The sequence below is a fragment of the Meles meles genome, chromosome 5, assembly GCF_922984935.1.
Source record: "Meles meles chromosome 5, mMelMel3.1 paternal haplotype, whole genome shotgun sequence".
Classification (NCBI taxonomy): Eukaryota; Metazoa; Chordata; class Mammalia; order Carnivora; family Mustelidae; genus Meles; species Meles meles.
In genome coordinates, this window is record NC_060070.1 from 79,726,658 (window position 1) to 79,738,276 (window position 11,619).

At 38.9% G+C, this 11,619-nt stretch overlaps 1 protein-coding gene across 2 annotated transcripts in view; it reads right to left on the reverse strand.

Moving 5' to 3' along the window:
• HSF2 (heat shock transcription factor 2) overlaps window positions 1-9,504 on the reverse strand; it is a 33,148-nt gene extending 23,644 nt beyond the window's left edge. For both annotated transcript variants that reach the window (XM_046006604.1, XM_046006603.1), the window contains exon 1: window positions 9,318-9,504. In XM_046006604.1, the coding sequence (XP_045862560.1) occupies window positions 9,318-9,410 (93 nt within the window). In that variant the 5' untranslated portion in view covers window positions 9,411-9,504. The remainder of the gene's footprint in view (window positions 1-9,317) is intronic.
• Between the last annotated feature and the right edge of the window lie 2,115 nt (window positions 9,505-11,619).

An 11,619-nucleotide genomic window follows, 5' to 3' on the forward strand; every position in this document is an offset into this window, starting at 1 on the left:
AGAGTTATTATGAAAATTCAATTAAGTCAATGAACATAAACATGTTTTAAATATTTATGACAGGTAACTGCATAATTAAAAATTTCTAACAAACCAGTAAGATGAAAACCCCAATGTAAAATTTAGAAGGGGCCCAATCTCATTATAATTGAATGTACAGGGAAAAAAATAAATAAAATAATGATTTTCACTTATTAGACTGGCAAAATTTTAAAAGTTTGATGGTAATCAGAGTTGGTTATTAAGCAATACTCTTTAGGGGCGCCTGGGTGGCTCAGTGGATTAAGCTGCTGCCTTCGGCTCAGGTCATGATCTCAGGGTCCTGGGATCGAGCCCCACATCGAGCTCTCTGCTCCGCAGGGAGCCTGCTTCCTCCTCTCTCTCTCTGCCTGCCTCTCTGCCTACTTGTGATCTCTCTCTCCGTCAAATAAATAAATAAAATTCTTAAAAAAAAAAAAAGCAATAACTCTTTAAAATGCATGTTTTTTCCTATCTTAAAAAACTTCCTTTTACCTTACTTCCCTCTCAATCTACCCACCCCATTTGTCTTTTCCTTCACTGCAAAATTTAACAAACAATATTTCAAAGCCCCCTTCCCAAATGTAGTACCATCTACATATTCTTGCTAAAAATTGGTTTTGTTCTCCCTTACTCTACTCAGACCGTTTTTCTCGAAAATCTCAAATTCAATGCCTTCTTTTCAGTCCTGATTTTCCCACACCTCTCTGTGGCATTTCATTTGTCACTACTGACAATCCCCTCCTGAAATACTCTACTCTTGGCTCTGAAACTATATACTATTGGGTCTCCTATCTCATATTTTCTTTCAGTTGTATTCACCTATTAAGAGGTAGTGTTTTTCAGTTTTCTATCCTTCATCATGATACCTTATACACTCTCTCCTTAGGCAATCTCACCCACTCCAGTATATCTAACTACTGACTTTATTAAGTATGATAATTTATTAACTATAATCATATCTATTATCTCTGCCCGACCATCTCAAATTTCTCACTTAAATTTTTGATCTGTTAACATTTTTACATAATGTTCTTTAATTCACTATGTTCTCAACCTATTATCTATTTCAAATCCATCTTCCTACTCACCAAAGTCAACTTCTTTTCTGCAGCCTCCCTCCTGGCATGCCCCCTCCCCTCTATGATATCAACAGGAAAAAGATAAATTAAAAAATTCTTAATTTGGGGGCACCTGGGTGGCTCCGTGGGTTAAAGCCTGTGACTTTGGCTTGGGTCATGATCCCAGGGTCCTGGGATCGAGCCCTGCATTGGGCTCTCTGCTCAGCAGAGAGCCTGCTTCCCTTCTTCTCTGTCTGCCTGCCTCTCTGCCTACTTGTGATCTCTGTCTGTTAAATAAATAATAAAATCTTTTAAAAAAATTCTTAATTTTAATGGCTAATAACTTAAAGTTATTATTAAAGTTAAATATGAAAAGTTAAATATGAAAAACATTCCCTTTAAAAATAAGAAAAAGGGATCTATGATCACTACTTCTATTTGACACCCTGAGGTCTTAGCCACTGCAAAAAAAAGATCGAAACTTTTTTTTAAGGTATAAAGTTCTGAAAGAACAAAACTATCATTCACAAATGTATGGATGTACACTTCAAGACCCCAAATCAATAAAATGATTGGCTCACCAATTTATTATCAACATACAAATGTTATTCGTATTTTTAACTACTAGCAATACCTAGAAATGTAATCTTAACTAACGAACACCACTTACAACATCTTAAGATATCTAGGAAGAAAAACAAACATGTTCAAGACCTAATTACCAAAAATATTAGACTTTATTAAACAAAATTAACTTAAAAATATGCCTTGTTTGTAGGCATATTCAATATCATAAAGACATCCATTTTCCCTAATCTGATTTATAGTTTCAATGCAATCCCAATTAAAATCCCAGTAAGTTTTTTTAATGGAACTTGATTTTAAAACATACAGAAGAGCAAAGACCAACAACAGTCAAGGTATTCCTGAAGGATAAGCTGCCCTCCCAAAAGTAACACACTATAAAGCTACAGTAATTAAGACACGTGATAAGAGCAAAAAACAAACAAACAAAAACAAAAACCTGTTCAGTGGGATGGAATCGAGAACCTAGAAGTAAAAATCACAGTATCTACCTATAATTTTGCTATTAAGTCAGAGGGAGCAATACACATCACCATGGAAAGGAGGAAACATTCAATGAAAGAGTTAGGACAACTGAAAATTTATATGGAAAACAATGAAAATGGATTCCTCACACCACACACAAAAATCAATTCCAGATGAATTAAATGTTTACACATAAAATGCAAACTATTAAACTTCCAGGAAAAAAAAAAGAAGAGAAATAGAAAAGTATTTTTCTCTCCCTGGAAAAGAGGTTAGAAAAAACATCCTGAAGAAACAAAAAGCATGAACAAAAAAGATGAATATATTCTACTAAATTAAAAACCTGTACTCATCAAAAGGAAAAGATAAGCTTCAAACTGGGAGAAGACACATGCAATACACAGACTCACAGAATGAACATACAGAATACACAAGGAATTCCTACAAATATTAAAAGACAAGCCACCCAATAGAAAAATGGTGAAATACTTCACAGAATAGGAAACACATATGGCCAATAAATATGAAAAGGTATTTGAACACATTACTAATCGGAAATATAAAATAACACCTCATTGAGATAATACTTTACATCTACTAGATTGGTAAAAAATTAAGAAGAATGATAATACCAAGTTCTGAAGATGTGGGTTAATGGAAAATCTCATGCTTGGCTAACAGGAATATAAGATTATTCAATCTCTTTGGAAAATAATTTGAACTATCTTCAGGCTGAACAGTTCATACCCTGTTTTCCAGCAATTCCAATCTTAATGTAAGTATATACACCTTAAATTCCTGCTTCTATACACCAGGAGAAGTATATAAGAATATATATAACAGCAGTTGACACAGTTGATCACCTTCTAGTTTTAGAAGCATTTTTTTCCATTAACTTCTATGACCTCACTCCCGTTTTTTCTCCTGTTGCACTGTTTGTTCTCACTCTCCTTTGCAAGGTTTTCTTATTCTCATTTGCCCTCTAAAAATCAGAATGACATGTCTTTCAGCTTCTTCTATCTTCATTTGTCTCCCCAGATGATCTCATCCAGTCCCATGGCTTTACCACTCATAAGCTCCAAACTCCACCCTGAATGCCAGTGTCTTATATCCAAACATCCTGTTCAACATTTCCACTTGGATGTCTTGGGAGTGTAGAAGTCATTCAGGCTGTTCAAAAAAATTCCTGTTCTCCTTCCTATCAACGAACTTCCTCACCTCCTCTGAAATTAGGCTTGGTCATCTGACCAAGTGTGGTCGATGAAATCTAAGCTAAACGAAACAATTTTCAAGTAACACTAGTGTCCACTGTAATCTCAAAGTTAATATGGCCAAACGATATCCACCTGCATTTCTCTGAATACTCCCCCATCTGAGCAAATGGGGTCATTATTTGTCTTGTTGTTCAGGCCAAATCTGAGTCATTCTTAATTCTTCTCTGTCTTTCCTGCAACTCCAGACAATTTATTAGTAGGTTCTGCTTTACCTTTGAAGTAAATATCAAATCCAGTAACTTCTCACCATCTCCATTGCAAATATGGTAGTCTCAGCCACACTATTTTCACTAACATAGTGGAAAGCTGTGATAATCTACAAACTAGTTCCCTAGATTTCCAGTGTCCTTACCATAGCCCTAAGGCCCTATACCACCTGCTCCTGCCTACTCTGACCTCAATCTTACATTTTCCAGATACTCTAACCACATGGGCCTTCTCCAATTACATGAACATGCCACGTTCAAGACTTTACATTTGCCATTCCTCTTGGTCTGGCCCATATTTTCAAACTGTTCAGATCTCTGCTCAAACATCTCCCCAGAGAAGCTTTCCTCATCAGTCTACCTAAAATGCCCACAAACCCCATTTATGTTAGGTGCTAGGTTATCAATTTATTTCTCCAAATTCATTCCTCAGTGTCTGCTTTGCAAATATAGAGGTAGGTCCCTTAAATATCTTTTTCTAGATGGCATGGTGATAAGCTTTGTCAACAGAAGACACTAGAGATATACTATAAAAGAAGGGGGTTCTCCTTCCTATTTCCTGGTTCTTTAACAATGGCAGGTTCCTACAGTGCAAGCAGGTTCTTCAGCACCTAGCTCTTGCAGTACAGAAGGTCAGCACCACAAGGCCAACATTCTCTCTCCCTCTGGAGGTTTCAAATCAGAGTATATCTGGAAAGACAGGTCCCCATGAACAGCTGTTAAGGGTGCTTTAGAACAAGGGCTGATACATACCTTTTCTTAAGGCATTAGATAGTAAATATTTTGGGTTTGTAGATCATAACGTCATAATACTGCCATTGTAGCAGCAAAGCAGTTATAAACAATATGTAAATAGATTGTGCATGGTTATGTTCCAATTAAACTTTACTTACAAAACAGATGACTGGCCCATGGACCATGGTTTGCCAACCCCTGCTTTAGAAGGTATATCTTGGGGGCACCTGGGTGGCTCAGTGGGTTGAAGCCTCTGCCTTCAGCTCAGGTCATGTTCCCAGGGTCCCAGGATAGAGCCCTGCATCAGGCTCTCTGCTCAGCGGGGAGTCTGTTTCCCCCTCTCTCTGTCTCTGCCTACCTCTCTGCCTACTTGTGATCTCTCTCTCTCTCTGTCAAATAAATAAAATCTTAAAAGAATTAAAAAAAAGAAAAAAAAGGTGTATCTTGAAGGATGAACTTCCAGTAAGTTCCACCAGTGAGGCACCAGTGCCTTCTTTGCCATTAAGTGAGGTGTGGTCATACTGTTTTATTACTGCCAACCCTATACTCTTTAGAGTTTTTACTCGAATCCCTCTGATACCGTAATTCTACAAACTTTCCCTCTTTATATTTAAAAACAGTTTTCTTTTTTAATACTATGTGACACTGGTCTCCTAATTGCACCCTGATCTCTCTCTTTACCCTGCTTTATTTCCTTTATGGTATTTACCACTAACTGAATTAGATTATCTGTGTTTATGGTTTTTTTGTTTGTTTGCTTACATTTTAATATCAGTGTCCTCCATTAGAATATAAGCTCTATGAAGCCACTTTGCTCACTACTGAATGAATCCCTAGTACCTAGGACACTATCTGGTCACAACATATTCACGATAAATATTTTTAAGTGATCAAATAAATGAATTTTTGGTGGCGTGGACCAAAATATCTTCTTAGAAGTTCAACTCTTGGATTATATCAAATGATGACTGCCCCTTGCTTGTATCTGCATGTGCTCTCCCTCTCATACAACCCTCACTCACCCATATTCTGTGTCTCTGCTTATGGTATTCCTTCAGTCTCCACTCTAAAATTAGAAGATAACCTCTGAGTGCAAAAATTCCACCTTACCACCATTTAAAATTGTGAGGCTCAAACAATACAATACAGAATTCTCCCAACACATTCCGCAAGGGGCAGAAAGCCATTACTGAGTGAGGCAGGCAGGAGAGATGGGTAGCTTCTTTTTAGGTTTTACCCATAAAGGTTGGCAAGCTTCCAAATAATAACAATTGTTACTGCTTGAACTGGTAGTCAGTTAAAAACATCCAAAATATTCTTACTAATCATCTTTCAGTCCCATTACTTTAAAACATTCTTCAGAATATTAATTTATAACTTTTTTAAAAACAATCCATAACTTATAAATGTTCACCAACCATTCCTTCTGAGTCTCTCATTCTCTCTTATGTATACAAATAAAAAATACTCATCAATCTTTCAACTTTTCTGCAGACATATTTAAGGTGGATTTTACTCCCATTCTGCCACATCATGGTTTTGTTTTTACTTGAGAATAGTGTAATAATTAAATGGCTGCTGGGAAGTTCAAAATGATACCCAAATATCAAGTTCTGGATGCTCAAATTCATCCAAAATAGCTGGAAAGCACCAGTCCAATGCTGGTTTTGCTCCATTTCCTTCCTAGTTCCTGACTTGTCTTGCTGATTTGAGAGGGATGGAGAAATAACACATGTCAGAGGGCATAAAAAGGTGGGCCAGATAGGTATGTCTTTTTTTTTTTTTTTTTTTTTTTAAGTAGGCTCCAGGCCCATCATGGAGTCCAACGTGCAGCTTACAACCTTAAGATGAAGACCTGAACTGAGATCAAGAGTTGGATACTTAACCAACAGAGCCACCCAGGCACCAAGGGTATGAGGTCTTTAGTGGAAATTATTTCTTGGTCTTCTCAAACAATCTGAAGAACAGAGACAAAGGTAATAACACTAAAAAACAATGACTTCCAGTTCCTTCCTGCCTTTTTAACTACTTCACTTCAAAATACACTAACAAATTTCAGTAACAGTAAAGGCTGTTCCTCACTATCAATGGCAAGAGCTTCCAATTTCCACAACCTCTTGTCCCTGAATATCAAGTTTCTGCAGTTGCTTCCAAGTTAAACTGGTGCCTTCTGTTTAGGACTTGTATACACTTAAAACAGCTTTAGGTTGTCCAACAGCACTATCTCTGTCCCTGATTCTGGCAACAGACAGCCTACCAGAGCCAAAATACCTATATAGAAGTTTGAAGTTATAGGAAATGTAAAAACAAAAAAGAAAGAAAAAAAAACTTTTTAGGGGAAAATATGGGAAAAATTAAAATACATACAAATGTTTTAAAGACACTCTGGATCTAAAGGCATTTCTGTTGTTTGAATCAATAACATATTTAGTATAATTTTGATTGCCTGGAATATTACATTTTTATAATTCATCATGAGAATGGGGGTATTTCACTTTTCATTTTTGTCATACTACAAGTTTCAAGGAAAACTAGTTATATGAGTAAGTCTTCAGGAATACTAAGCCAAACTTTTCAAACTGCAGTTGGTTTTTCTCCCCCCTCACCTTACACTCCAGCTAAAGGAGTAAATTATTTTTCACAAGTGAAGAAAAAAAAAATTGCATATAAGATTGCCTGGTTTCCAAAACATCTGCTGCTTCTAAAAGGTCTTAATATGATTTTCACTCAGATAGTATAAATGTTAAATTACCTCAACAGAAATTCAGCAAAACATGTTTGAAGGAAACCAGAAACAACCATAAATAGCAACTTCTAAAAGATGAGCATAACTTATTTCATTTTTTTTCCATTTAACATCATTGTTTATTTAGTTTTACCTTTCATTTCATTGTTAACACTGCTTTTGGAAAAATCTGTGGGAAAATAAGAGACAGACTTCCTAAGCAACCAAACTAAGCCCTAGACAACCTTAATCCAGAACTGTTCACTGACTTGCAAAAGGATAACATTTTGATATAACACTAAATATTGTACCAACCTGCATTAAGTGAAGTGCTGTTGATGGAAGACTAATCTGGGAGGTCAAAAATCTATGTTAGGTCCCACCTCCAATAACGGCTAGCTTTGTAATTATGGATAAGAAATCTAATCTAAGCCTCAAATCTTCATCTATACAATGATGAGGCTAAAGTAGATTACCCCTAAGAGTCTTTTCAGGCATAATTCTATCTTTATCATTCTTACCATTTCCATTACACAGTCTAAGGATTTCACTGATACATCACAAACACAGTCTCTGCCCTCACTGAATTTATACTTCAATTGTCCCATTATATATTAGAAAATGAGTAAAACATAAGCTTAGACTTAATAATGGGATAAATAAGAGTTATTTTTAAATGGCCATACAAGCCAAAAAGGTATGATAAAATCAGCCTGGGGGGAGGAGAGACTCTCAGTCCAGTCTCTAATATGAATACAGGCTGAGTAACAGCAGACTGTGCTGATCCATCCCTGTCAACTTTTAATCCTTCTGACCGATGAAAAGCATGACACATCTGTTTATTTTTAAGTGTATGCTGGCGGCCGGCTTTATTATTTTCACCTTTCTTTGTACGACTGTATAGGATTCATCGAATGCTTAATACACACCATCCAGCTGATGATACTGACCTTCAAGAAAATTAAGTCCTAGAAGGGGCATAAAAAAATGAACAAATGACAGTAATATGAGAAAGAATACAGTGTTACAGTGGTCAAAAACTTCATGTACTCAATACAGTGCTCCCTCTTAAGACAAAAGTAAGTAAAACTAAGAGCTTCTACAATTCAGGAAAGGAATCGAAAACGGAAAAAGACAGAAGGCAACATTTACTCAGCACTTAACAGGTGCCAGACACTGTGAGGGTAGTTTTCACTTACTATTCTCCAGCCCTATAAACAAGAAAATATCCCAAACAGGTGATCACCTAAAATAAGAAAAATCCACCCCACTTTACAAAATTATTCCAAAAGCCTGAGAGTGCATTTGAACGCAAATGCATTGTTTTTGTAATAATCATTCTGCTTAGAATCTTAGTATTTGGAACTTGTAGAGTCTTGGATCACCCAGGCAACCCATTCATCTTAAGGACGAAGAAACTTAGGCCAGACAAGATAAGGAGCTTGACTAAGGTCATCCCTGTTTAGTGGCAGAGTTGCGATCAATCAACAATCAAAGCATCATACACCACTCTCCCAGCAACTGTTCAGTGAAATTTAGTGATTCATTTTAGCTTCTAAATTACTGAACACCTATGTATAAAAGCACTTTTATTAAAATAATCATAAAAATCCGTTTCTACAAACGGTTCAAAATTTGCAAAGAATGATGTACCATTCTCCACATAAAATCTCGAAACCTACTGATAACCAGTAGCCTGCGTTTACTGCGTTTGAACATTTTCCTATATCCCTGATTGCTCTCAAAAAGATTCAGGTGCAAAGCGAAGTGTATTTTTTAGTGAGAACCAGGTCGCTGAGGTAAAGATTTCTCAAATAAATCCTTGCGCCCATGGCTCTCCGTGTCCGCAGCGATTCGTAGCCCGCGAGCCCGGAGGGAGGACGGAGAATGAGTGTGCAATAACGTGGTTCCCGCGCCCTCGGCTCGTTGGCTGCCTTCGTGCTGCCGAGCCGGTTCCGAACGCGGAGGGGTCCGGACCGTTACGGGGCCTCCCGGGCCGCTGCGCCCGCCGCGGGCTGCCCCTCCCCCACCGCGGCCTGAGCCAGCAGCGCTGGCCCGGACCCCCGCGGCTCCCCGCGCGAACAATACAAGGGTCCCTAGCGAGACTGAACGCCGGGGCCCGCGCTACCCCGCCACCCCGCGCCTCGCAGAAGGCATCGAGTCGCAGGCCGCGACAGACAACCCCACAGGAGGGAGAGAGGAGGCGGTTAGTCAGGGGGTTCGGAGGCCGCCGTGCCCTCACCCGTACCTGGCTCCAGGTGATGAACTCGTTGGTGTGGGTTTCCTCCACAAGCGTCCACAGCTTGCTGAGGAAAGCCGGCACGTTCGAACTCTGCTTCATTGTTAACGAGACGCAGGGATTCCAAATTCTACACCCGAACACGGCGGCAGCAGCAGCGGCGGTGGTAGTGGCGACGGCGGCGGCGGCAGCTGCTGCTCCGGGAGAACGCCCACAACGCAGGCGCAGCAGCTCTCGGGCCCCGCCCCCCAAGCCTCGCCAGGCGCGCAGCGAGGCGGGGTGGACGGGCGGCCGCACATGACGGACAAGTCTCGGCTTTTGGCCCGTGCGCACTGGTCTCGCGCTGGTCCCGTTTCCGACCAATCCCAGATGTGGATCGCACAACAAAGAAAAGCGATAGGATGCTGCCGACAAGAGGGGGTGGGAACAAAGGGGGCGCTGCCTTCTCATTTGCTTTTTATACAGGAGCCGTCACTGTAGCGGACCTTAGGCTTAGTGGACTGTGTTTGGTTGCTTCACGTGTAAAGGGCTTTGGGTTTCCGAGCTGTGGCTGAGAGGCTACAGAAACTCCTCAGGGGTATTTCAGACATCAGTTTGGCGGGCAAGTGTGGATTGCACCAGTCAGGAGGAAGTATAATAATTTACATGGGGGGTTAGGGGGAGGGGAGGGAAGAAGCTTTCAAACGTGACGTGCTAGGCCTCAACTTGAAACTCTTAAAAATAGTAAACCTTGCCCTTAAATTTTCGTTAGGAGAAAATGGTTACATTAAAATACGTTTATCAAAAAGAGGAATTTAAATATTAACTCACTCTTAATAAGTATGTACTACAGTGAACCAGGAATGTTAGCGCGTTATATAATAGGCACGTTAACACGCTGTTTTTAATTCAACAGACACTGAATAACAACTGTAAGCCTTGAATAAAAAGAAAAAGTTTCACTTGCACTCTTGTAATAAATTAAAATAATTGTTCCTGCACATACTTAACAAGTATATTCTTATTTCCCAGAGATTGTCTGATATGGGGGGGGTGGACAAGGAGTCAGTATATCTGCATTTAAATTAAATCACACTGGTTATGTGTAATTTAGAGTAATCCCTTATTCTGTCAGTGCCAGACTTAGCTATCTCCCCATTGGAAATACAACTATCCCTCTTTTTACCCATGTAAGATAACATTAATGGGTGTGGCAATGTGAAATATCATAAAAAAATTACACTTTATTTTTTGCAAAAGTCATCATGTGAATACAAGAATTTACAAAGAAATTAGAGATAACGTTTTATACTAAGTCACCACAGGATTGGTTTATTTCCTGGGTTCATGTAAAATAATACATTAAAAAAATTAAATACAGGCAATTTCCAGTGAACAAATGTTTATTGAATAGTGACTTCCTGTTCAGCCCTCGTCTGCTTGCTGAAGCAAAATTAGGTATATGGCAAGATATATCCAATATATCTGGATTAAAGAACTAATATTTGTGAGCACTTATATATGCCCAGGGCTTTATTCTCTCTCCTAATTCTCACAACAACCCAATAAATCTGATCTTCTTGTCATTTTTTACAGTGAAGATTCTGAGGCCCCAAAGTAAATTAATTTACCTGTACTGCAGCTAGTAAATCAGAGAGGGAATTTACCCCCAGGGTTTATTAAGCTCAAAACCCTGTGCTCTGGGTCACCTGGGTGGCTCAGTGGGTTAAAGCCTCTGCCTTCGGCTCAGGTCATGATCCCAGGGTCCTGGGATCGAGCCCGGCATAGGGCTCTCTGCTCAGCAGGGAGCCTGCTTCCTCCCTCTCTCTCTGTCTGCCTCTCTGCCTACTTGTGATCTCTGTCCATCAAATAAATAAAATCTTTAAAAAAAAAAACAAAACCCTGTGCTCTTTCCATTGCATGATGATGGCACCACCTCAGTGCTTAAGATGTTCATATTCTAACTTGAGAAACAAGATAAACACAATAATCAGCAATTATTAATTTCTTAGAAAAAGCTAAATTGATGACATTAAAAATACTAGGAAAGTTTAGAAAGGGTTAAGTAAATTAAGGTAGTAAGGGAAGACATCATGGAGGATAGTGACCTTAAGTTGGGTCTTGAAGTACAGTTGCATTGGGATAGCTGAAAGGAAGACAACAATGAGCAAAAATGGGAGGCTAATGAGCATGATCTGTCTATGAAGAGTGACAATTCAGAAGGTAAGATTGATAGTATCTGAGGGGAAAATATGGCCTACTTTCAAGGCATTGTATTATTTGCATCTGAAAAAAATGTGTATATATACAAACAGAAACTGCTTTTTGGGCA